Below are 27,327 nucleotides of genomic sequence, written 5' to 3'. Positions count from 1 at the left end.
TGCCACAGGTGCAGCCGTAGGAAAAAAAAGCAAAAAACAAAACAAAACTCTCATCAGATTTTATTTCTTTTGGGAAAAAATTTGGCTTCAACCACGTCCAAGGTGAAAGCTTTCAGGGCGATGGCACCTGTTCTACTGAGTCAGTCCCCTGATGCCATCTGCTTGTCTTTGGAAAGGCGGTCCGTGTCTTCCATGTCTCTCTGGGGTGGAGCCCACCTCTCCTGCTGGAACCTGGGCACCTGGGCCTCTGCTCCCCACTAATCTGGGGTGGGGAGGTGCCTAGGCAAGGCTGTGCACAGTAGGCTTGCTGAAGAGCATTTAATGTGTGAATTCCTCTTTTTTTTTTTTTTTTTTTTTTTTTGTCTTTTGTCTTGTTGTTGTTGTTGTTGTTGTTGCTATTTCTTGGGCCGCTCCCGAGCATATGGAGGTTCCCAGGCTAGGGGTTGAATCGGAGCTGTAGCCACCGGCCTACGCCAGAGCCACAACAACGTGGGATCCGAGCCGCGTCTGCAACCTACACCACAGCTCACGGCAACGCCGGATTGTTAACCCACTGAGCAAGGGCAGGGACCAAACCCGCAACCTCATGGTTCCTAGTCGGATTCGTTAACCACTGCGCCACGACGGGAACTCCCCAGTGAATTCCTTTTTGTTTTCCATTTTAGGTCAGCACCTGTGGCATATGGAAGCTTCCAGGCTAGGGGTCTAAACTGAGCTACAGCTGAAGGTCTACACCACTGCCACAGCAACGCAGGTTCTGAGCCATATCTGCGAACTATACCACAGCTCATGGCAATACTGGATTCCTAACCCACTGATCGGGGCCAGGGATTGAACGTGCATCCTCATGAATACCAGTCAGGTACTTAGCCTGCTGAGCCACAATGGAAACTCCTTTTATTCCCCTCTGCGTGTGACAGCAGTCATCCTGACTCCAGGAGAGGTCCCAAACTGACACACGGAGCAAATTTTAAATGGCTTTATTAAAGGCTGTTAATATAAAATACAACTGAGTTACAAGTAGTCAGTAAGAATTTCTTGTTTTTGAAAACATGTATCAAAGAGAGGGTGGCTGCCTTGACACCCACGCGGGTGCAGCAGGGGGCTGGGGGAGAGGGGTGCTACAAGCCGCTGTCCCCAGAGTGGGCAGCACTCCCAAATCCAGGGTGCAGGGGAAGAGGGACCCCCAGGAGAAAGACTCTGAGACTTGTTTCTAACTTCCTGGTGCAGACTTTGCAAATTACAGTCGCCCAAAGACACTGAATCCTTGATCTGAACCTCAGGGACAGACGACAGGGTGGCCAGGGAGGTAGGGTCCAAAATCACCTTCAGGGTTCAGCTGGAAAGTGTGTATTTTTAAAGTAATAAACAATAACTTCTGGTTTTAGAAACGCCAGCCTGATACATGAACAAATAGAGGGCAAACATAGGAGCTTAATTTTTCCTAACTCGGACACACCGAACATAGACTCCCAGGAAGACGGTGAAAGAACATCTTTCCCTGGACTGTGCAGGGGGAGGAGGAAGATCTGCGGGTCAGGAGGGATGGGAGACCCACGAGCATGGGTTCTCCAGGCCTTCACCTCCCTCCCAGCCTCATTATTTCTGAAAGCAGAACAAAGCCACCCAGCCTTAGAACTCTATCTGGGATTTCCCAAGTCTAGATTTTACATTTAATCTCAGGAGGCTGAAACTTTTGTTTGTTTGTTTTGTTTTTTAGGGCTGCACCCACGGCACATGGAGGTTCCCAGGCTAGGGGTCAAATCAGAGCTACAGCAATGCCAGATCCTTAACCCACTGAGCGAGGCCAGGAATCGAACCTGCCACCTCATGGTCCCTAGTTGGATTCATTTCTGCTGCACCACGATGGGAACTCCTCTTTATGAAACTTTAAACACTGTCACAGATGACTAAACACCGCTGGGGACCAGACCCCAGATGGTATAAAGGAAGCAGGAGCTTTTAATAATCCCTGTGCCCCCTCAGCTCCTGGGAGAACTTGAAGGGAACACTGGGCTTTACAAAAAAGTGGAAAAGAAATTAGAGTCACCTCCCCAAAGATCAGGAACATCGCCTTGAGCTAATTGTCCCAGGATGTAGATCTTCCTTCCCTGCTACACCAACACCAAGGGACACAAGCTCACTTCTGGACACCTCTTCTCTGAAGGGGACCCTGCTTTCATTCATGGGTTCAGGCACTGCCCTGGAAGTTGGAAGTGGAGCTAGGTGGCGCCTGGCTCTGAGGCTCAGTGGCTGACCTGCGGGGCTGGCACCTGGCTGTGTGATTCCAGCTAGGGTTTGTAGGCCTGTTTTTCCCTCTCTACCATGCTAGGGATCTTCTTTCCCTTGAACATTTCTTTTTTTCTTTTTTTTTTTTTTGCTTTTTAGGGCCGCACCCGCAGCTTATGGAGGTTCCTAGGCTAGGGATCAAATCGGAGCTGTTGCTGCCAGCCTACACCACAGCTAGAGCAACACGGGATCCGAGCCAAGTCTGTGACCTACACCACAGCTCACGGCAATGCTGGATTCTTAACCCACTGAGTGAGGCCAGGGATGGAACCCGCAACCTCATGGTTCCTAGTCAGATTCATTTCCACTGCACCATGAAGGGAACTCCTATTTTTTCTTTATTTTTAATGGTTTTAATTTTTTTAATTTTATTATAGTTATTTTACAATGTTCTGTCAACTTCTGCTATACAGCAAAGTGACCAAGTATTTCTTTTTTTCTTTTTGGCCACGCCTGAGGCATGCAGGAATTCCCAGGCCAGGGATCAGACCCACACCACAGCAGCTACCTAAGCCAAAGTGGTGACAACACTGGACCCTTAACCCACTGAACCACTAGGGAACTCCCTCCCTTGACTATTTCAACTATACTTAAACGGTACTTAAAGAACATGTATTTGCCACCACAGAGTCAGCTAACAAAGGAGGAAGGTCAAATCCAAGACCCCCAGGGCCCAAAAGAGGTTTAGGGATATAATGCAATGGGCAGAAACCAACCCAAAAGTTGGCCGGCCACAGCTTTGGCAGAAACTTTGCTGGAAAAGAACAAGTTGTTGTCTGCTCTACCTTGGAGCCAGATAAAATATTCTCGAAATCATTTCAGAAGGTCCTATGAAACCGAAAGGCTTTTTAAAAAGACACACTTTGATACTGAAATCGGGAGCTCACTGGCAGGCCTCGCAGGGATTAAGGCGTCAGGTGAGGAGAACACAGTGAGAGGCAATGCGGAGACCACGCTTGGCAGGCCCTGCAGGCTCACGCCACTCGGGGGCCACTGGGCAGGGGCTCCCCTACCGCCCTACCCAACCCTGTCTGGGTTGGGGGCCACCTTGCCCCCCTGGGCAGCCTTGGAGCTGCCCCACCCCCTTCCCCAGCAGCAGGGACCACAGTGGGCAGCACAGAGTCCGGCTTCAGGAGATGCTGTTGCCATGACCACGACGGTCTCCAGGGAGCGCTGCTCAGGCCGTAGAGAAACTCGGGCTCCTCCACTTCTGCTGGTGGTCAGGGCTGGGGGAGTGTCCATTGTGACGCAGTCTGACCAGTTCTTGGATGAAGGATATCCCAGGCCCCTGCCAGCCTCACACTGGCAGGTTCTAACACTACTAATCAGAGCAGCCCGGCTCGCCAGCAACGTCTGCCATCTGGCCTGACTCCTGCAGATGCCTAGGACAGGAAACACCCCCACAGGCCCCAGACGTAGCAAAGAACTTCCAATGGGACACTGGTACAAAACCCGAGGAAAGCCGTAGCCCTACAACTGCTAAACCTAGATACAAAATAACGTAAAATTAATACAAAACTTAAACATGCAACTCTTCTTTAACAATGACCTATAGGTTGAGTAAGTATCATGGCAGCTTAAAGACACCTCTGCCATGTGCCCACAGTCTGTTTCCTGGAAACGATGAGAGGGTGAAGGGTGGCCAACGTGATGCAGGAAGTGTGGCTTCAGCAAGGAGAGCCTGGACAGCCGGGAGCGTCCGGTGAGGATTCGTGGGACAGACCTCCCAGTGGCCACAGCCAGTGCGCTGATGCCATTATTGCTAAGGAGGTCACCAAGAGTCACCCATCGAAGGAAGCCCCACACATTTTTTTTTAAGGGGAGAGGATAAAGGAGAGGAGATGGAAAACACTTTATACTTTTGGTGACACAGTTGAGAAAGCTCATTCTCTGCGGAGGGGCATATTGAGTGGGGCAGGAATGGAAGTTTTATTTACCAGGTGTACTGAATTCCTAAGAGGAATTAAAAATTCCAAGTGTAAAACTTCTGTTATCAAATCATTGAAAAGAGCACAGATATCTGGTCTTACCAAAAAGGGAAAAAATCTGGAAACCCGGACGAGGCAATATTTACCAGTTTCCCAATGAGTAAGAAAAGAGTGCACAGAAACCAGGAAAAGCCGCAGGGGAACGCTGCCCTCTTTCTCCTCCTTTGCCACCCCACTTTGGAAAACGTTTGGGGGTTCTTGCTTTGTTTGTTTTGTCGAACACATTTTACCAGTTGTCCAGAAAATCAAATCCCGTCTTCAAGATGACATTACTTGAGCTGACCTGTAGAAGGGACAAAAACACCAAAGTAAGGCATTCGGCTTTTTTAAAGTTACGCATAATCTAAAAACAGCATCTCATTTAAAATGACCCAAATGAAAGAGCCTGCTTCCAGCTCAGAGACTCCCTGACCTCAATTTGCCTCAGTGCTAAGAACCGGAAAATTAAATAAAGTTCGATGCAAAAGCCACACTCTGCCAGGACCCAACACATACCCTCTCTGTCCCCAGGCAGGTCTGAAGGCGCTCTATGGGCCCTACCCAAGAGAAAAGGAGAAAAATCTATTTTTTCCTTTTTTTTGTCTTTTGTCTTTTGAGGGCTGCACCTGCGGCACATGGAGGTTCCCAGGCTAGGGGTAGAATCGGAGCTGTAGCCACCGGCCTACGCCAGAGCCACAGCAACTTGGGATCCGAGCCAGGTCTGCGACCTACACCACAGCTCACGCAATGCCAGATCCTTGACCCACTGAGTGAGGCCAGGGATCAAACCTGCAATCTCATGGTTCCTAGTCGGATTCGTTTCCGCTGTGCCATGACGGGAACTCCTATTTTTTCCATTTTTGAACGACGGGCATGTTTAAACTCAGTCACTGTAGAGTAAGAGAACAAGTGCAAAGGCAGACTTTCTAATAACATGAAACACACACACTGAACAGAACAAAAATCAATAAGCTGCCAAGTTGAGAGAATGAAAAATACAGATGAAGGATGTAAAGCTTATTTCCTTCTGATGATGTGGAAGGTTCTGGAGTGATTTCCTCTAACCGAGGAAAACATTCTTGAGCTCACGGATGGCCTGTTCCCAGGACAGGGGGTTGGTTTAAAGGGCCCTCTGTACGCAAAGGCCACAGATTCAGACACATCTCCACAGGCTTCACCAGCCACCGCTCCTGACACAAGCACATGTACAGCTGGTGGCTCAGCCGTCCCGAGCAAGGGAGCCCTGACGCCTCGCCCTTCACACGCTGACAAACAGAAGATGCTGATGCAGAGGAGACAGCAGGCCAGGGGCTAAGCAGCTCCCCTCCAGGTGGGTCTCGGGCCCAGGTTTGCTGTCTCTCGGACTGATGCAGAGGGAGCCAGATCTTGAAAAGCCAAAGGAGTTCAGGCAAGTGTTCCTTTGGCTGGCTTCCTACCAGTGTCTTACATTCGGCAGCATCTCATTCTGTGCTTTGCACTCAGAAATCTGTTCTTTCAAAGGATTTCAGGTGCTGTGCCCTACTCTCCACCACACCCCCTTGTAAGCACTTTCCCGCATCTCTTTACAGTTAAGAGGCTCACATATCTGACATCAGTGCTTCCTCCAGGAGAAGATCTCACTGCAGAGCATCGCAGAGAGAGTGCTGGACAGGGACGGGGCGAGCTGAGTGTGGCTGAGAAGGAAGCGCTGTGCAGGAAGAGCAGAGGCACGAAGCATAGGGAGGAGGCCGGCAGCAAGCAGGGAGGGAGGGGCCCAAGGTGCTGGCCTAAGATGGTGGGGGACCCTAAGGGGGTGGCTGCTGGAAAGTCAGTGTAGAGCTGATGGAAGGACTTTTACCCAGCTCCCCTTCTTTAGGAGGACAAGTGACCAGGTCATCTGCACACCCTGGGAACACCCAGAGCTCAACCATAAAACCAAACAACCAATGCTCAACAACAAAACCCACAACCGATTAAAACTCCAGGCAAAAGGAGTTCTTGCTGTGGCACAATGGGATTGGAGGTGTCTCTGCAGTACCAGGATGCAGGTTCGATCCCCGCCTGGCACAGTGAGTTAAAGGACCTGGTGATGCCACCGCTGTGGTGTAGGTCAAAACAGTGGCTCGGATTTGATCTCTGGCCTGGGAACTCCATATGCCACCACGGGGTAGTGAAAAGAAAGAAACAAACAAAAAACTGGGTAAGGGATCTGAATAGACACGGAGATACACAAACGGCCAGAAAACAAAGAGATACTCAACATCACCAATCATTAGAGGTATGCAAATCAAACCAAAATGCCAGATACCATCTCACACCATTAGGATGGCTGCTGTCAAAAAGGAAAAGTGGGGAGTTCCCATCATGGTGCAGCGGAAACAAATCCGACTAGGAACCATGAGGTTGCAGGTTCCATCCCTAGCCTCGCTCAGTGGGTTAAGGATCCAGCATTGCTGTGAGCTGTGGTGTAGGCCGGTGGCTGTAGCTCCAATTAGACCCCTAGCCTGGGAACCCCCATATGCCGCAAGTACGGCCCTAAAAAGACAAAAGATTAAAAAAAAAAGGAAAAGTGTTGGTGAGGGTATGGAGAGACCAGAACCCCTGTGCACTGTTGCTGGGAATATAAAACAATACAGCCATTACTGGAAAACAGCATGGCAGTTCCCCCCAAATTAAATGATCTAGCCATTCTTCTTCTGGGCATAGACCCAAAAGAATCTGAAAGCAGGGATTCATACAGATATTCGTATACCCAAGTTCACAGTGGTGTTATTCACAACAGTCCAAGAAAGAGAAAGACAAATACCATATGATATCACTTATATCTGAAATCTAATATACGGCACAAATGAACCTTTTCACAGAAAAGAAAATCATGGACTTGGAGAACAGTCTTGTGGTTGCCAAGGGGGATGGACTGGGAATTTGGGGTTAATAGATGCAAACTATTGCTTTCGGAATGGATAGGCAATGAGATCCTGCTGTATAGCCCTGGGAACTACATCTAGTCACTTATGATGGAGCATGATAATGTGAGAAAAAGGATGTATACATGTATGTGTCACTGGGTCACCTTGCTGTACAGTAGAAAATGGACAGAACACTGTAAACCAGCTATAATGGAAAAAATAAAAATCATTATTAAAAATTAAAAACAAATAAATGAATAAATAAAAATAAATATTTAAAGGAAAAACAACAACAACAGTTCAGTGCCCACTGGATAAACCAAATGGTCAATACACATGGCACACTGTTCAGCCTTGAAAAGGAAGGAGATTCTGATACCTGCTACAACATGGATGAAACTTGAGGACATCATGTTACATAAATTAAACCAGTCACAAAGGGACAAATACTGTCTGATTCCATTTACATGAGGTCCCCAGAGAAGTCGAATCCATAGTGACAAAAGGGAGACTGGTGGTTGCCAGGGGCTGGGGGAAGGTGACGTTCACAGGGGACAGAGTTTCAATTCCAGACTCAAGAGTTGTGTGGTTGGGTGGTCGTGATGCTGGCACAACATCGTGAATGTAACTAATGCCACAGTGGTATGTTTTACGTTGTACATATTTAATGATAACTATAAAATCTTTTCAGTATATGTTGTTTAAAAAAAAAAAAAAGGAAGGTAGCCAAGGAGTCCGGATGATGGTAACATGGAGAAAGCCACCGAGGTGCACACAGAGGTGCTGTCGACAGGAAATCTCCCCCGGCTCCGAAATCCAGACTCAAACTTATAGAAGGGACACTGGCTGGCTGGCGGCTCCCGAAAAAAAGGCCTGTGACAGCCCTGGGTGCAGAGCCCGGGCTGCTCTGAAAGCAGCAGCGCATGCAGGCTGCAGGAGAGAGAGTTTAAAAGCGAGACCCTGCTCATCACAGCGTGGCTCCTGGGGGGCAGGGTGGGGTGGGGAGGGGCTCTGTTACCCCCTTGGGCTGCCCTGACCCCAGCAGGTGATCTGACCCACCCAGGAAGCTCTGAGGGCCAGAAGCAGCCACGCTCTGGGAAGTGCTGTTTATCTCCAAGTCAGACGGGTCAGGGAGCCTCGTCCACAACCTCACCCGGGCACATGGGCAGGCCATGCACTGTCTCCCCCAGAAACGCTTCTCAGACGTGGCTCATCCAAGGCACTGCTTTGTTCATCATAGAACGTCTCAAAACCACAGCCTCCCTCTAAAGTGCCACTACTTGTTTCCTTATTTATGTTGGTTTTGGGTAGGTCTCCAACAATGGCTCCGTTTAAAGTCACAGCCAAACATCCTTTCTTCTCTGAATTTCTCAAGCAACACAGACCAGCTGCTAAAGACAACGGTTGGTGCTCTACAAAAACGGGGAAACACAGTTCCCACTCTGGCTCAGTGGTAATGAACCCGACTAATATCCATGAGGTTGCAGGTTCAATCCCTGGCCTCGCTCAGTGGGTTAAGGATCCAGTGTTGCAGGGAGTTGTGGTGCAGGTCGCAAGACGCGGCTCGGGTCTTGCGTTGTTGTGGCTGTGGCGTAGGCCTGGCAGCTGAAGCTCCAATTCAGCTGCCCCCGGGGAATTTCCATGTGCTGCAGGTGTGGCCCTAAAAAGAAGAAAAAAAAAAAAGGCAGAAACAGGCAGAAGCCACTCAAGATGTCTCTTCTCTCTAAGAGACATCTTGACAAGGACACGCTGAGCCTTGGCTGGTGAACCTCTCAGATCTTTCTTCTGTTTCTCTCCCAACCCCACATAGAAGTTCTTTCCTTAGGACTCCTCCTTGGACACCGTGTCCTGCTCAGAAATGAGGCCCCTGAGGTCCCTGAATATAGACCTTCCTAGAGGAGGCCTGGAAGTGCCACCCATGTCCCCCACATCCCCTCAGGACAGCTACAGTCCCTTCCTTGCCTGTGCCACAGCCCAGCCACCCAGGCCCCTGCGTGGAGCCAGCATCCAAATCCTGCTTTTCTGCCACATCCCCTCGAGACCCCCCACCTGCCCTCACACCCTGGGCAGGGCCTGGGCATCAGGGACATCCCCCCCCCCGAAACCGTAATAGACAAAGGAGTCATGGCACCAAGACGGACTCAGAGAATGCATGTGTCTTTTGGTGACCAAGCCTCGTGACAACCTGCCAGCCCTGAACCCAAAGCCCTCCAGGGGACTGCAGGTGAGTAGAAGAAAGCATGAGTGTCAGTGGCTCACCGGCCCGAAGAGGCAGCCCCGGTCACTCCTGCAGGGAGGGGCCCCCGGCCAGAAGCGAGGCACCCACCTGAACAGGCACAGGTTCCGAGAACAGTGTGTCCTCTGCGTCCTCCAAGGCCTCCGGGCCGGCGGAGGCAGAAGGCAGCTTTCCCCCGGGCTCGGCCTCGCTGGGAGGGCTGGTGCAGGCCTGGGCGGGCTGGGGCCTCTCGCGCTCCATGCTGAGGCTGGGAAGGACCCACTGCTCCTGGCGGAGGCTGCTGGATTTTTCCTCCTTGGCCTCCCTGGCCTTCAGGGCGGGCTCCTGTCGGTAACAAGCAGGCAGGACCTTCTCCCCCTTCTCGATGGACTTGATCTGGCTGGGGGTCAGCGACTGGAAGTCAGCCTCAGGGCCCTCCCCACGAGACCGCTCCGCGTTGATCTTCCAGAAGGACGCTTCCTCTTCCTTCCGGGCTGGACCCAGGGCATCCAGGCTGGTGGACTTGCTGCCCTGGGAGGGTCGGAGGGCCTGGGACCCCTGGGGAGCTTTGGATGGTGGCCTGGGCTCGCTGGCAGTGCTGCAGCCAGGCTCTTGGATGGATAAGGAAGAGATGCTGAACTCCATCTGACTCTGGGGGACACAGGGAGGGGAGGAAAGAGAACAACACATCAGCCAATGGAACAGGTGCCCCGGCTCAGACATGTCCCCCCAGAGCGACGGTGCTGCCTATGGTCCACTTGTTGGAACTGCCTCTCTGTGCCCAGTGCTTATTTTCAGCATCACATCCCTGACACATGCAGAAGCTTTGAGGGCAAAGCCTGGTCACACTGGATGCTGCAAACAACTCACTCCTGAATCTGATGGACAATGAAAGCCTCTGCTTGGTGAGTTGTTCACCCTCCTGTGTCTCCAAGAGGGACCCCAGTGCCTTCCTGCGGAGGGTGATCACCAGCCCCCTGCCGGTGTGATGAGGAAGGGCGCATAGCCACATAACAGCACTGCATGAGGGTCAAAACCCAGAGCCCCGTCCCCACCTCCTGGGCCGCTTCCCTACTGACCTACAGGAGCTGGCAAGAGTGAGAGAAAACCAACAGTCAGACCCTACTTTCTGGACTAAACCCAGAGAGTGCAGGGCAGGCCAGTGTGCAGCTACAAAGACTGCCCCTCTACCCCGCCCCACACGCTGCCTTCACACCTGCTACAGGCTGCATGTTTCTGCGCTGCCACGGGCTCCGTGTTCGAGCATTGCTACAGAGTGCGTGTCCGCCTGCCCCATTCGTATGTTGAAGGCCTAGCTCCCCAGAGACAGCAGGTGGAGGGAGGCCCTTGGGAGCTTTAGGTGGGGTCTTGAGGGTGGGGCCCCCACAACAGAATGGGTGCCCTTAGGAAGACACAGACACTCTCTCTGCCTCGTGAGGACACAGCAGGAAGGGGGGGGTCTCACCTGGACCTATGATCACCTGGCACCGTGACCTCAGTCCAGCCCCAGAGTGGTGAGAAGAAGCACATGTGTGTTGTTTAGGCCCCCGTCTGTGTCCATCACAGCCGCCCAGCGACAAGACTGAATGTCTCCCTCCTGTGCTCTCCTCCACACTGCCCTTCGGCTCTCATGGGTCCTGGCCATTAGGTGGGGACCCTCCCGAGGACAGGGCAAGGTCTGCACCCCGCGTGCAAGCCCCCCAGAAACACTGTCCTTAATCCGATGCCACCACCTCTCAAAGCAGGAGGGCTGAGCTGTTCTGGCCCATGAACCCCGGAGTGGAAACCTAAACCCCTCTTTACAGCAGAGCTCCCCGGAGGGCGCTGACCCCCAAGCCTTGCAGAGCGAGCGATCTGCTGCCCTAGCCATTTCGGTTGTGTTTTGTTTGGTTTTCTTTTAGGGCCGTACCCGCAGCACACAGAAGCTCCCAGGCTAGTGATTGAATTGGAGCTTCAGCCGCCAGCCTACAAGACAGCCACAACACAGGATCCAAGCCTCGTCTTCAACCCACACCACAGCTCAATCTACACCACAGCTTAACCCACCAAGGGAGGCCAGGGATGGAACCCACATCCTCAAGGATCCTAGTCAGGTTTGTTTCTTCTGAGCCACAAAGGGAACTCCACCCCAGCCATTTCTAAAATCAGCCTGCAATGCGCCACTCATCCCTGCCACGTCCAATCCCTCATACACCCCCTTCTTCCTTTCTTTTCTTTTCTTTTCTTTTTTTTTCTTTTTTTAATTTTATGGCCATACCCATGGCATACGGAAGTTCCAGGGCCAGGGATTAAATCTGAGCCACAGTTGTGACCTATATCTATCCTTTAACCCACTGTGCTGGGCCATGGATCAAACCCGTACCTCAGCAGCCACCTGAGCAGCTACAGAGACAACGCCAGATCCTTAACCCACTGCACCACAGTGAGAACTCCTTCTTAAGATAAAAATACTAAAACTGTAATACGGAAAGTTTGGGAATAAGAAAAAAAATCATAACCCTCCCCTCTTCCCATAATGACCATTACTTTTTATATTTTCATGTAATCTTTTTCAGATACATATTTTTGAAGCTGCAGTTCTGTTATGCATATAATCTTGGGTATTGTTTTTTCACTTAATCAGAAGCATCATCCATGGTGTTATGTGGTCTTTGTATCATTATCTGTTTATTTTTGGCCAAGTCCTAGGCATGTGGAAATTGCTGGGCCAGGGATTGAACCCGAGCCACAGTAATAACAACACTGGATCCTTAACTGCTAAGCCACCAGGAAACTCCTATAATCATTATTTTTAATGGGCATGAGACATCTCACCGAATGGCTGTCCCGCCAACCACCTTCCCATTTTCTTATTATTGGACAATTTGCTACTTCTAATTTTTGATGTTGTAATTTAAGTTGCCACGAACATCTTCTGCATACAGCTCTTCCCCATTTGGAGTTAATTTCCTCAGACAGATTTCCAGAAGTGACATTCCAAACCACAAAAGGTTTAAACCTTTCTTTTAGAGTTTTAGGTGAAGGCTACCAAATTTGTTTCCCAGGGGCTGCCCCAATTTCTTTCCTTTCCTTCCTTTATTTTTTTTTTTTTCTTTTTAGGGTTGCACCCACAGCACATGGAAGTTCCTGGGCCAAGAGTCAAATCAGAGCTGCAGCTGCCACAGCCACAGCAACGCAGGACCCGAGCTACGTTTGTGACCTACACCACAGCTCATGGCAATGCTGGATCCTTAACCCACTGATTGAGGCCAGGGACCAAACCCGCATCCTCATGGAAACTAGTTGGGTTCTTAACCTGCTAAGCCACAATGAGAACTCCTGCCCCAATTTCTAATGCCACCAACTAGACATCAGAGTAGTACTGCAGTCACTGAGTGTAATTTAAAACTGTGCTAAAGTGGCTCTCTATTACTCTGATGCAATACGTCTCCACTTAACGATGGGTGATTCTGGTCTTCTAATGTTTACAAAAAAATGCTCTCCCAGGGCCCTCCAACATGTTTGTCAGGAGGCCTGAACAGTCTCCTTGGCTGAGACTTCTCCTAAACACCCAGATTCCCCCCCTTTTTTCGGCTGTGCCAAAAGAAGGCAGGGTAACAGTGCTGGCAAATATCAGAAATGAAACACAGTGATATGTGTGCAAGAAGTGAGACTTTGACACGTTTTTGAGGAATGAATGACTCCCAGCCAGTAAACTTGAGCATGCCCTATTACACTATCTTCCACAACTTTTTTTTTCCCTTGGTCTGTGCCTGCAGATCAAATCCATGCCCCAGGAGTGACCAAAGCCACAGCAGTGACAATTCTGGATCCTTAACCCGCTGAGCCACCAGGGAGCTCCCAAAATGCAGATTCTGATGGCCAGAGGTTTCTCCCAAGATGATGAGGCCACGAGGACTCCAGCTCCAAACACAAGCACAAGCTGCCTTGAAGCTCGGGCTGATAGGAAATAAATCCCAAGAACACCCATCCAAGCTCTGGCTCTGTGCGGTGCCAGGGCTCAGAACAAAGGCAGACTCTGGGAGTCTGTGCACCAGGCAGTTTTCCTTTGTTGGGTTTTTCTTGTTTTTGTTTTGTTTTGTTTTGTTTTAAGTTCCATTCTACAAATAAGAAAATGAAGGTTTGGAACAAATGAATGAACTGTCCTAGGTCACTGGTCTATGAGGAGACCGCGTGCTGGGATTTCAACCTGGAGCGAGGGACCCTGAGGCCCGCAGCTGTGCTGGGCATCATGCCATGTACAGAGGCCAGCGGCCACCAGGGGCGATGCCTGTGGCAACACCAGAGACCCCTGGATGAGGCAGGATTTCTGCATGTCAATCATCTAATCTGATTTTTAAAGTGCTGTTTCTGAGTGCACCGTTCTCAATCCTCTGCATAGTCCCAAATCCCACAGAGAAAATGGGGAGATGGGCACAGAGAAGATGGGTTCTTTAAAGAAGTGAAGTGCCCAAAATAGCTGGGAGGTGGGGACCAAGACTGGGAACAGAGCTGATGCTGATCTGGAAATTGTACAGTAAGGAAGCCACTTAAAACTGAGCAGTTCCTCAAACCCCAGGCATCAGGATCAGTCCTTTCTCCAGTGGAGAGAAGCCTCTGGAAGGATGGGCTGAACATGTGTCTACATGGAGGGCACTGGGCTGCCCCAGGGATGCTGGGGAGGAGGCAGTGACTGGTGCCAGGACTGCTCCAGGCCCTTGGGCGGGCCACCCAAGCACCACTGAGCTGGATGTGACAACCTGCCACAGCACCGCCGAGGCAGAGGACCTCTGTCCTGCCTGGAGCTCATCTCACTCAGCTCCCAAACCTCGCTCGGATGGGGCCCAGGCTGGGGGTCAAGGGGTTGTCCAGGGATCCTTCTGCTTGGGCTCTCCAGCTGCACAGGTGCCCATGCACAGCACCCGGACACTGAAAAGTGGCTCCTGGTCACTTCCACAGACGTGTGGGTCACACATAGGTGGCTCCCACACTGCAGCTCCCTCTGTGCTTCAGAGGAGGCTTTGGGGCCCTTTGCTCCGTGACTCCACCCTCCCCCAGACCCGCTCTGCCTGCCGCCCCTGTCCACTCTAGAGGCACCTGCTCATGGGCCCAAGGCCATGGTCACCTTCTTCCCCGAAACCATTCCTCTCAGTAAAGGGCACATCACCCAACAACGATGGGACACGAACCCCAGGAACTTTTTTCTCTGGGACAAACCGAGTAACGACCCTGCTTACTTTGCGGGATTCTTGTTTCAGAACTGGGCCTGGCACTTAGTAAGCACTCAGGAAATGTGGGGTGAGGCAGCTAACTCTGGGCGGGGGGAGGGTATCGACAGTATTCCCAGTGGGCCCCCTCTGCGGGGTGCCCCCCCACCACCATCCTTGGTCCCCAGGCCGGCGTACCTATGGCTGGGACATGAGGCAGCATCTGCGCCCAGCAGTGAGTGTGGCCCAGAGCCCCCATCCCGGCAGGGTCCGCTCCCCACAGGGATGTGGTGCTTCCTATGGACCCCCTGAGCCTGCGCCTCCCAAGGGGGCTCTGACACCCCCTGCACCCCTGAAGACCCAACGCAGGAGGTGCTGGGAGGGGGCTCTGACACTGGAGCAGATAGGTAAGCAGGGGGCCAGCCCTGCCTCGGGGCCACAAGGCTGGCAGGGGGCTGCCTCTGGAGCTGTGATGGATGCTGCAAAGTCCGGAAGGCCCAATACCATTTTCTAATTTTTGGAAAAAGCCAGTTTTCCAGGTGTGGAGGAGCAGCCCATGGGTCAGAGTCCCCAGCTTGCAGCGCTGAGCTCGGGCAGGAAGTTGGGGATGGGGGTTCAACTCCCGGGTCTCACAGAAGGCAGCTGAGATGGGGGTTGCAGGACACAGGAAGCCCTCTCCCCTTGAGGTGATGCCACCGGCCCCTCCCCAAACATCCCAGGAGCTGGCTGGAGCCCCAGGGCGATGCGTCCAAGGGGGTCTGGTCCAGCCAGCCAGACCTGGGCGTCCACTGGCCCACGTGGGGAACTGGGTCTCAGCTGGCCATGTCCGTTCTAAAAACAGAAAGACCACAACTGAGCCCAGTGTCTATTTTTACATCCCACTCACTGGAGAGGAATGTGTAATATTTCTGTAAAGGGGGGCGCAGGCAGCCAAAACTAACTGTTTGGCTTGGCAGCCTCTGGCAGATCTAAATTGTTGAGACAAAGACTGCAGAAACAATGTCAAAAACGATCATAGTTTACTGGAGCACATCCTAATAAATTCACAAACCATTTAACATTTTCTCCTCTCCTCCCCCTCCCAAGAAGGAAGAGGAAGAAGAATCACACAATTAGTCGAAAGGCAACCTGGGGAGGAAGAGACAGCCCGGCCAGTGAGACTGGGGATGTGATACCTTCCAGGAGGGGGTCAGGGGGGGAGAGCTGGGGGACCACCCGCCCAAACACAAGGGGCTAAATGAGACACTCCTGTTCTCGCCAGGAAAGCAGGCAGCCAAAGCACCGTCCACTCGGGTCCACAGTGCCCAGGTGTCGGGCCCCATGGCAAAGGGAGCCTGGGGAAAACCCGACACCCAACGTGGTGGGTGGTGGGGGGTGAGTTTCAAGGAGCCAGAGCTATGAGGCGAAGGGACACTGCCTCTGCTCCCCGACCCCCCGGGCTCATCATCTCACAGGGATGAAATGCACCAACAAAGAACAAACACCAGCAATGCTAAGTGTGTCCACCCAGCATCTCAGAGGAAGATGGAAGGGGTGACACAGGCGGCCCTGGGCTTGGGTGTTTAGTCCACACCCTCCCACTAAACTAGAGGCCTGGGATTCCTGTCCGTAAAGGAGTGGGGGTGGGGGGATTAGCAGAGAAAATGCCCCGAAGGTGCTCAGCACAGACCAGGGCCCGCGGGAGCCGCCCGGCCATTGCACTGACAGGAGAACCTCCCTCTGCCTGTACAGAGGGCTGGGGGTGGGGGCCAGGAGCCTGGGAGACAGAGCTGGGAGGGCTGAAGGAGAAACCAGCAGGAAGGACCCTTGGGCCCTGGGCTGAGAGCCGATGGGTCCCTGCACACATGCTGTCACATCCACGAGAGCCAGGAAAGGTCTGGAGCCAGGGGCTCTGCTCTGGATCTCAGGAGGGTGAGTTAGAGACAGCACAGGGGTGGGCGGCTGGGAGAGGGGCCCCAAGCAGGAGTGACCCTGTGATGGGGCCCCATGCTTCTGAGAAACTTCCCACCAGCAGTAAAGAGGGAGGGCAGACCAGAGCCGCAGTCTGGAACCCAGGACCCTCCTTCTGCTGATGTCCTGATGGAACATCCGTCTGTCCCCCACAGGCGGACAGCCTTTGAGCCACATGCAGACCTGAGCTCACTGCCCTCAGGAGCAGTGACATGACTGGCTGCCTGGGCCTGCAAATCCTCAGGCGTGGGCTCAGAGTGCGGGAGGCACCCCTGCTCCCACGCATGTTCTTCTCCTGAGCGGGGACTGGGGGCCACCTACCTTGGGAATGGCCTACATTGGCCCCCAGGGCTCAAGGAGCCAAACCCTGTTCCCAAGGGTAGTGACCTCGGGTGAAGGACTGGGTGGACAGACAGGAAAAATCCAGACAGCCTGGGGGAGGAAGGCGCATGGGGGAAGGGTCCCCAGAGTCCCACTGCCCACGCAGAGTCGCCTCGAAATTCCCTAGCCCAGACATGGGAATGTCAGGAATCCTCTCCTCCCCCCGCCCCGTCTCTGGAGCATTCCAAGTGCTGAGCATTTTCCTCTGGAAACTAAGGAGCAGGAAAGAAGAATCCATGGGGGTGGGGGGTGCCCCCCACCTCTGCAGGCACCCTCTCCTCCCCTCCTCTCGCTCAGCACACCTGCCAGGCTGACGGAGGAGTGGAAAGGTGACCAAGCTCACCTGCCAACCAAGACAGGCACTGCTCCCTCTGGGCCTCTCTCCCGTGACCAGAGAGGTCAAAGCCACAGAGGCATCAGGCCTGGCGCAGCCTCGGGAGGGGGCAGCCCATGAGGGGAGGGGCGGCTGGAAGACCACCTGCGAGCCCACCATCCAGGGCCTTCCCGATCAGAGCTACCTTTCCAGGTGGCAAGCCCAGCGGCAGCTCACTCGTCCCCTGAAGGTAGAACCCACCATGGGCTGGCCTGAAGACAGGGGCCCAGGCAGAGGCAAAAACTGGGGAGAAACCCCAAGTGCTTGGGATTCTTGGCTCTGGCCCCAACAGTGATCCTGACCTCAGCTGCCCTGACTACTGGGGGCTGAGAAGTCAGAGCTTAGAAAGAGCTGAGCACTTAGCTGGTGATCATTAAACATCTGCTGAACTGAACGGCTGGGGAGTTCCCGTTGTGCCTCAGCAGGTTAAGAACCCAACTAGTATCCATGAGGATTCAGGTTCAAAGCCTGGTCCGCTCAGTGGGTTAAGGATCGGGTGTTGCCTTGAGCTGTGATGTAGGTCTCAGACTCAGCTCATATCTTGCGTTGCTGTGGCTGTGGTGTAGGCCAGTGGATACTGCTCCAATTGGACCCCTAGCCTAGGAACTTCCACATGCTGCAGATGTGGCCCTAAAAAGCACACACACACACACACACACACACACACACACACAAACAAACAACTGGGTGGCTAAAGCTGTTCCCCTGCCTGAGTTCTACCCCCAAATGCAGCCATCCCCTCACCAGGCTGTCTTCTGCGAACACGTGTTTAATCATTTTTAGGTCCTAAGCATAATGTCTGACACAGAGTGGATGGGCAATCAATGTTCACTGAATTGCTGAAAAAAAAATCAATGGATGATGTCACAGAGACAGGAAATAGAAGGGAGGGTGCCAGCCGCTGGGACTGGGGGAGTTTTTGTTTAATGGAGACAGTTTCAGTTTGGGAAGATGACAAAGTCTTGGAGATGGATGGTGGGGCAGGTGCACAACAATGTCCACTGATGGTACGTTTCATGTCATATGCCTTTTACCACTATTAAAAATTTAAACCAAAAAAAAAAAAAAAAAAGCAATGGATGATAGACAATCAAATTAGCTTGTGTCAGGGCTGCGGGAGTATAAGCCATTTTAGATTCAAAACCGCGCAAGTTCTCCGCAGCTCTCTATCAGGGGCACAAGTACTCTGTAGCTCTCTGTCAGGAGTTCAATCCAAGTCCTCCTTGAATCAGGCTGGACTGTCTCTGTTTGACCCTCAGAACAGAGCAGAGGGGACTCCAAGGTTCCCAAGCCTAAGCCTTGGGGGGCCTTGCCTGCTTTATGCTTGCTGCAGGGAACTCTTCCTCCACTATGTGGCTCACTGGACACATGTGGCCCCAACTAAAGCTGGAGCAGTCCGCTCCCATCAGACGACACATGAGTGGTTCCCGAAAAGGCCCAGAGAAAACCAGCCTGGCTGAGCCCTACCCAGACCACCAGCCCACAGAATCAGGAGCAAAGAAAGGGCTGCTTCAAGCCACGAAGCTGTGGTGTCTGCTGTGCATCAAAGGCATCAGCTGAGCCCTACACTTGGGGTCGGGGCTCTGCCCTGGCTAACCCACCTCCTGTGTGCAGCTCCCAAAAGAAGGCTCGTCAGTCTTTGTGTTCTAAGGAGTGTGACAAAGCAGGGAGCAGGGGATTAGAGCCTGTGGCTGGGGATGGGTGAGTGGTGGACGCTGACTCATGAAGATGAATAGGGGTGAGGCCCTTTGCTCTCTGGAACAGTTTCTATCTTGCCTCTACAAAATTCTGACTTTAAACCATCTCAGTCTGACTTGAGAGGTCAAACCAAGAGGCAAGGACACAGAGAGTCTGTCAGCTCATGACATAAGCTGGTTCTCTCATTGAAACGGAACATGAAATGGAACAGAGACCTGTGAGCCACAAAAACATGCTTTTTTTTGGTCTCGCTCATGGTACACAGAAGTTCCCGGGCCTGGGTTCGAATCCACAGCACAGCAGTCACAATGCCAAATCCTTAACCACTAGGCCAGCAGGGAACTCCAGGACATGCTTTTTATTTAAAAGATACAAGTTAAAATGGGCAACACACACTGACTTGATTTTATCGAGCCTTCTCGATTTATGCGGGTGTTTAAGGGACCTGGCTGGCATCTGAGGACAACTAGCGGCAGCACAAGTGTGACCCATGATGGACTGTGTCAGCTCCCCTTGTTCTAGAGACCTCTTCCGGGCACCTGTTACTACGCTGAGCCTTGTTCTTAGCAGCCACCCCCAGTGCCGCCCCGCCCTAACCCAGAATGTCAGCTGCATGGGGTTCACAACGGATGAAATGACCCATCTCACAAACGGGTGACTGGAGAACATTTAACAAGGGCAGATATCCGCATGGTGGGCAGGATGGACTTCAGGCTCAGGGCACTTTAACGAATTCCACTTCTCTGTATCTTCATCACTGAGATGTCATCAAAGACAGGGCCCAGTCCAGGAACCCCTGTGCTGCCCTCTGCTCTGTACCCAGGGCTGTTCCCTGCCCCCTGCAGAGCTCCCATCCACCTGCTCCTAGACTCAGGTACAGGATCAGTGCTTCTCAGGCAGCTATCTGGGAAGCCCATAGAAAAGGAACATGGAAGGCCCTGGCTGAATGTCAATGCAGGGATGGACCTTCTACCCACTTCCAAATGTCCTCTGCACCATTGGCAGACAATTCTAGAGCTGGTGGATTCCAGAGCTGCTGTGATTTCAGGTGGCTCCCCATACCCGGCCCCTCCTTCGACCACTGTCCAGATCCCAGTGCAGACTCCAGCTTCCAGGCACACTTGTGCTCACCCTGTCCTCTGCACAGACCTAGGTTATTCATCTGCCAGGAAAATAAAAAAATCCCACGTGCAGGATGTGGATGTTTGCATCTTTATTTTTAGGACTTTAGGACCTAGCCTTCTGGGACCCCAGGGGCAGAAGGAATCTGCTTGCTTGCCAGGTGAACAGGCTCATCTGCATTAATGTTGGGGATTCTCAAAAGCTACCTCCTGATTCTCACGGAAGAGTCACCTCAACTTTCATAGGTGTCCTCGGCCTAGGGCAGCCTGTGTCACCTGGGGCAGCAAGCATCACTTACAGCGCTGCTCTTGGGCAACAATACCAGTGGTCCCGAAAACACAGACCCCCTTGTGAGGGCCCCTCAGACCATCTGAGGAGCCCCACCATGGCTTTGCTCCACTCTGACCCCCCTCCTTCCAGTCCCCTGTATGTCATTTCCGCCAGGACAAGTGAAAAACCAACAAGCAAGCCCCTTCCGGGGTCAGCGCCTGAAAGCCCTGATCTGATCTCATGCCTATGCCCTACTCCAGGCACACAGCCACCCTGCTCACCCCCATTATGGAAGAATGCTCCGACACACAGCATCGAATGTTCTAGAACTCAGAGAACCCTGGTTTTTTTCCTTTTCTTTGGGTTAGAGACAGCTGCCTTTTGCTCACTTTGCTACTTACTAATGCATTGGTACTGGAACAACCAGTACCACTGGAGAGTGGGGAAATGGATTAAACTCAATTATGCTTGATACTCTTAAGCAACTCTGCTAAAAACAATAAGCAATAAATGAATGGCTGGAGACCAGAGTTAGGGTTGTGTTGGCGAATAAGCTATGCCCTCCAGCTTCCTGGGGTTCAAAGAGTGGTCCTTTCCTTTTCTCCCCCCCCTCAGCACCTCCATTCCTTAGAGCTGACCTACCAGGCAGTTCTTTTCTTTCGTTTTTTTTTTGGGGGGGGGTGTTTCACACCCATGGCATATGGAGGTTCCCAGGCTGGGGGTTGAATCCAAGCTACAGCTACCAGCCTACACCACAGCCACAGCAACTCAGGATCCAAGCCTTGTCTGCAACCTACACCACAGCTCACAGCAACACTGGATCCTTAACCCACTGAGCAAGGCCAGGGATCAAACGCGCATCCTCATGGACACTAGTTGGATTCGTTTCCGCTGCACCACAATGGAAACTCCCCTCCGGGGAGTTCTGATGGGTCTGCAGTCTTGTCTCAGCCACTGTCTCCTCTTGTCCCACATCCCTCAATCCCCTTCTGATTTCATTTTAATAAAAGCAGCTCTCAGCTAGCCCGCCCCCAAAGTTTTACTTGAAGTTTCGCCTTGCGAAGCCCCACCAAGGTGCTGAGGGCTGGCAGGCAGATGTGTGAAAGAGGAAGAGCCCCTGGGTCAGACGATGCCCCAGGCCGCCCCCACCAACAGCACCAACGTCACTCGGCATCCACCTCCAAGCCCAAGCCCACCCATCTCTCCTTTCCTGCCAGCAGTGGACACAGCTTCTGCAGCCTGGCAGTGGGGCCGCTGCCGTTGGAGCCCAAGTGCTGAAAGGAAAACTCATAAGGATGCCATTCTTTTTCAAAGGACAAACAAAATTAAATTTAATCCAACTTACCCTCGTTTCCCAGGAGAAGGGGGCAGAGTGCTCATCTTGCCAAGTTATGTCCTGAAATAAAAATTCAAGAATAAAGTTGAAATCCAAACTCAAACCCCATGCCAACAACCAACCACCCAACCCCACGGGGGAACCAAGATTTAGGAAGAATCCCAGCTCCTGCTCAGAACAAGCCGGCCATCATCACGCTCCGCAAAGAACATGCTGACCTCGGCCTGGGTTGCCCTCACCTTGTTGGCCGAGGCTGCCAGGCACGCCCGGCCCCTGCCACACAGACATCGATGAATGCCCAGGAGGCCCTGTGACCAACTCAGCAACAGGGAAGTTGAGTGGAAAGGAAAGGGGCCTCCTGTCAGTAAAATGAGAATCAGGCCTCCCTCCAGGGCTGTCGTGAGGATGAAACAGGTAACTTATGTAAAGGGCATTGGACGGAAATCCGCCAGGCAACACCAGTATGTCTGGGCCCCCACTGCCCCGCTAAGAGGCTACCAGAGACCTGAAAGGCAACGCTCAGCAAATCAATGCAGAAAATGCCAACTTAATGTGAATGCCTAGTTATAATGAGAACTTGGAAATCACTGGCTTCGCCAGCAGATTACCATGGAAAGAGCCCTCGAGCACAGTCACTGAGAACATGACCTTGGCTCACTGGCCTAAACGATTGAGAAAATCGCCTTTCCTTGGCTACCCTCCGACCCCGCCAGGAGTGTTCTTGCACCAGCAAAGGTCTCATCTGTGCCGCTTCTGCTGGGGATCATACTTCCTGAATCCCAAACTGGGAGCCCCTGGGCTACACAGACCAGAAATGGGGTAAACTATTTTGCCCGGAGGCTGTCCTTACATAAAGCCCACCCCCGCCTCTGACCCCCACAGGTGTCTTCATCCCACCCAGAGGCTCGCCCTGCCCCCACAGCCAGGTCATCTGGCTTCCCCTCCTCCAGCCCTGCAGTGGGTGGGGGTGAAGGGGCTGTCAGAGGGAACTTCTGTGACTCCATCCCCAGCCTTAGCCTGTGAGCTCTGTCTTCCATCACTTCCGGCTACTGGGCAGAACTTGAAAAATGAGAGGGAACGGGGGCTATTGCGCTCCCATTGGGGATTTCAATTAAGCCCAGCTTACTCCCCAATTTACAAACAGTGTCCCTTCAAAAGAGGGAAAGGTTGCTGACAGGAATGTGCGTTAACAAGGCTGAGGGTATCCTGGTCCTCAGAGTAGAAGGAAGATAGGTGTGTGTGTGTGTGTGTGTGTGTGTGTGTGTGTGTGTGTGTTCAGGGCACAGGAGGACAATGCAATGGTGCTAAATGATCCCCAAAGTCCTCAACATCCTATGATCTCAGGACCCTCTAAGTTCCTCTTAGAAGCAACAAGACAAGAAGGACTTTGTTTTCAGAGGGAAAAATTAAGGAGACTAATGGAACCAAAGTCCCCTTTATTCTAGATTTGGAGCTGGGGGGAAAAGCAAGAGGAAATCAAGGGGCAAAGGTGCTCCTTCTCCAGGGGGCGGGGGACAGAGGAGGTGTGTGGAGACTCACTGGGCAGGCAGAGGCAGGCACGGGAGCAGGACACCTGGCCAGTGGCAGGACACATGGGAACTGGACGCCCCTCTCATGTGATATGACCCACCCTCTGAGTATTAACTATGCAGCTTGAGCCCCTCTGAAATCTGCAAAGGTCACAGTAATACTACTCTGGCTTCAGAGGGTGAATGAGGAACAAAGACCTAGCCTGAGCTTGTGAGCTGGCCGGCTCCAGTGGAAGCAGCCTATAGCTGCAATTCCAAGGGGGCTGTGGGCCCACTGCGCTTTCTTCCCAACTTGGTGTCAAGTCAATAATCTTTTGTTTGCTCCAGCAAGAAACTGAGTCAAGGGGCACATTCCTTAGATTTCTGCAAGGCTGAGCTCATAAAAAAATAATAAAGCGCTTAACAAAAATAAACATGCCAAACAAAAATGTGATTGAAGCTCTGATGTCAGCCCTTGGCCCCACACGCCAGCCTCAAAGCGCGTTGGCGGCAAGAACAGGCTCTTCAGGCAGCTGGATGCAGAAAACGCCATCATAATTACAAAGTGGTAGCACATCTGGGGTGCATGCACACGCACGCACACACGCACGCACGCAGGCGCACACACACGCACACACACACACGCACACAAGCTATCTACTCTGAGGACCAGGACCAGCAGTCAAGGACAACGTGGCCAGGCACTTGCTGCAAACAATCACATATGCTTTCTGCAGGGTTACTTGGAAAGCTCCCCCATCTGCTTCCAAGATCAGAAGCTTCAGAAGCACCAAAACACATCCGCTACTTAAACCAAAGGACAACACCGTGTGGGCCGCCTTCTGCCAGGAGTTATCCTCAGAGTCAAATTCCTCTCCATAAGAGACATCCATGCCAGAGACAACATGGAGTCTCCCTGGATACAGGGCGGCATCTCTGGAGCACAGCATGGCAAGATGCCCCAGGTCACCAAACTCCAGAGAAGCAGAACAAAGAACAGACAGGAAGCCACTGCGAAGGCCACAGGACACACACTCTGATACCCCCCAAGTGTCAGAGGCCAGCACCACTGACCTCTGCAGGTCCCCACTCGGCCCCAAGGACCCCAGGATGGACACGCACCCTGCTTTCTCCCTCTGAAGTCTCGGAGCCCTGGGCTCTCACACTCATCAGGGGACTATTCACCCAACACCATGCTCATCTCCTAATGGAAACAGTGCTTCTTAAAAAATAACATATATTCTCTGCCTATGGAACGGGAATGCATATTCCCAGGAAAGCTCCAGCATTTACTACTCTACTTCTTTGTGGAGAATGGATGCCAGCGTGTTTGAGGATCTCTGTGGGACCCAGACATTTTCACTTTTGGAGCTGCAACCAGTATGCTGGGGCAGGCTCACACCAATTCGCCAGAGCTGTCTGTGAAAACTGTAGGCATTTTTTGAACCTGTTATTAAACACGGCCATTATTAAAAGTTAAATTATATAAACTTATAATTAAAGATGCTGGATTAAAAATAAAAGTAGTAGGAATTGCCATTGTGTTCAGTGGCTTGGTGGGTTAAGAACTCAACAAGTATCCATGAGGACACAGGTTCGATCCCTGGCCTCAGTGGGTTAAGGATCTGGCATCGCTGAGAGCTGTGGTGTAGGCTGTAGATTCGGCTCAGATCTGGGCATTGCTGTGGCTATGGTGTAGGCTGGCAGCTGCAGCTCTGATTCAACCCTTAGCCTGGGAACTACCATATGCCATGGGTGCGGCCCTTAAAAAAAAAGTAGTATACTTCAAACCCACAAAGATGGCTATTATTAAAAAAGCAGGGGGTGGGGGGGAATTCCCACTGTGGTGCAACAGGAGAGTCACAGGTTTGATGCCTGGCCCTGCACAGTGGGTTAAGGATCTGGCGTTGCTGCAGCTGTGGTGAAGGTTGAAACTGTGGCTAGGATCTGATCCCTGCCTGGGAACTCCATAAGGCATGGGTTGTCTAAAAAAGAAAAAACAAACAAACAAAAACATGGAATTCCCTGGAGGCTCAGCGGGTTAATGATCCAGCATTGTCACTGCTGTAGTTCGGGTCACTGCTATGGCGAGGGTTTAATCCTTGGCCTGGGAACTTCTACATGGTGCAGGCATAGCCTATAAATAAATAATTAATTAATTAAAACAAAACAAAACAAAACAGGAAATGTGGAGAAACTGGACCTTCTTGTACGGCTGGCTCAAATGTAAAATGGTGCAGCTACTATGGGAAACAGTGTGGTGGTTCCTTCAAAAACAAAAACAAAAACAAACAAACAAAAAAAGGAAACACAGGCACTGGATCGAGCAACCTCATGCTGAGGAATACAGCAGTAAGAACTGGAAGTAGGGGCTTGAACAGATACCTGTCGGCCCCTGTTCACTGCAGCATTACCACAGCAGCCAAAACATGAAAACACAAAAGGGGGGTCTATGTGTACAAGGGAGACCACCCAGCCTGAAGGAGGAAGAAAATTCTGGCACAGGCTACAACGGGGATGAACCTGGAAGAATCACGCTCAATGAACAAATATGTGTGAGTCCACTTATTTGAGGGACCAAGAGTAGGCAAATTCATAGGCAGAAGGTAGAATAGAATTTATTGGGGGAGGGAGGGATGGAAAGGCATTATTTCAGGTAGAGTTTCTGTGTGAGGTGACGGAAAAGGTCTAGAAGTGGATCGTGGTGATGGCTGCACAACCGTGTGAATGTACCACGGTGCGCCTAAAAGCCGTGAGGATGGCAAATTTTATGTGACAACTATATATCCAATATATCCAATATACATCTTACCACAATTGGAAAAAAAAAAACCTGACAGGCTTTTTTTTATGATTCCATTTATGATTCCAACTAGATGACATTCTGGAAAAAGGTAACCTGATGGAGACAGTGAAAAGATCCGTGGTTGCCAGGGTTAGACTGAAGGAAGGATGGACAGGCAGAGGCCACAGGATTCTTAGGGCAGTGAAAACACTCTGTACCATATTGTAACAAAGGATATTTTCCTCAAAAACCTACAGGAAGTACAGCAGCAAGAATAAACCCCAGGGTAAACTCTGGATTTTGGACAATACTGATGGGCCCGTGGAGGTCCACCCATGCTAACAAACATCCCACCCCACAGCGGGTGCTGACCTGGGGGTGGGGGCTGCATGAGGGTGAGGGTGGGGCTCTGGCCGAAGTCTGTACTTTCCACTCACTGTTGCTGGAAGCCCAAAACTGCTCCAAACAGAAAACCTATTTTTCAAAAAAGTGTCTCTCAACTCCCCGCCCCCTGCAAAACAACCTGACAAAGGTGACAAAGACTAAAAACAGCATTTCCTAATTACTTTAGTCTGTTTTCTATTACATGCTCTTGAGGATACTGACTTTTATTGCACCTGCAAGATGGAAATCGCATCTCTCACACCACACAACCGTGTCACTGCACCTCCCTGACCGGCTGTGACTCAGTGAGTCACCTGGGGGCCTGGACAGGCCCTGGGGAGCGTCTCCATGGCAACCAGCAGGTGCCACATCAGGGCTCCTCCATGCACTGCCTCAAGCCAGATGTTAAACCTTTCCCAACACACCGCAGGCTGCCATTAATACCAAACACACAAATTCACCGCATTCCATGTTGTATATAAACTTTTATTATTGAACTTTTTAAGGATTTTGGTCACTTTGCTTTTGAAATTATTTGGTGGCAAGCAACAGTAATTGATTGATTTCTCTATAAAAGTGAATTATAAAATTAAAATATTAATATTAAATATTTAAATATTAAAATTTTGGTGATTCCAAAATTACTTTAAAATGTCAAACTCTGGACTTAAAATTCATCTCTAATGTGAAATGTTATAAATATTAGCCTTTCCTCTTAATGAAAGTTGACTGGAGACTAATGAGCCATTTATTTAATTAATTAATTTATTTATTTATTTATTGGCTGTGCCCAAGACGTACAGAAGTTCCCAGGCCAGGGACTGAACCTGCACCATGGCAGTAACCTGAGCCACAGCAGTGACAATACTACATTCTTAACTGGCTGAGCCATCAGGGAACTCCAAGCCATTCATTCTTTTATTAATTTTCTTTTCAATTTCTGGGGCCAGTGAAGGGCATCGTGTCTCGAGTGTG

General features: G+C 51.5%; 1 protein-coding gene across 1 annotated transcript in view; it reads right to left on the bottom strand.

The window, feature by feature from the left end:
* Positions 964 to 27,327, bottom strand: part of C14H1orf198 (chromosome 14 C1orf198 homolog) — a 36,952-nt gene continuing 10,588 nt past the window's right edge. Inside the window, exons 2-4 of the mRNA XM_001927098.5 lie at positions 21,685 to 21,735; positions 9,471 to 10,010; positions 964 to 4,560 (exon numbers count right to left, since the gene is read on the bottom strand). Of these exons, the coding sequence (XP_001927133.1) occupies positions 4,504 to 4,560; positions 9,471 to 10,010; positions 21,685 to 21,735 (648 nt within the window). The 3' untranslated portion in view covers positions 964 to 4,503. The remainder of the gene's footprint in view (positions 4,561 to 9,470; positions 10,011 to 21,684; positions 21,736 to 27,327) is intronic.

Source organism: Sus scrofa, chromosome 14 (genome assembly GCF_000003025.6).
Source record: "Sus scrofa isolate TJ Tabasco breed Duroc chromosome 14, Sscrofa11.1, whole genome shotgun sequence".
Taxonomy (NCBI): Eukaryota; Metazoa; Chordata; class Mammalia; order Artiodactyla; family Suidae; genus Sus; species Sus scrofa.
Note: the sequence above shows the minus strand (reverse complement) of the source record. Positions and strands in the feature narration are given on the sequence as shown.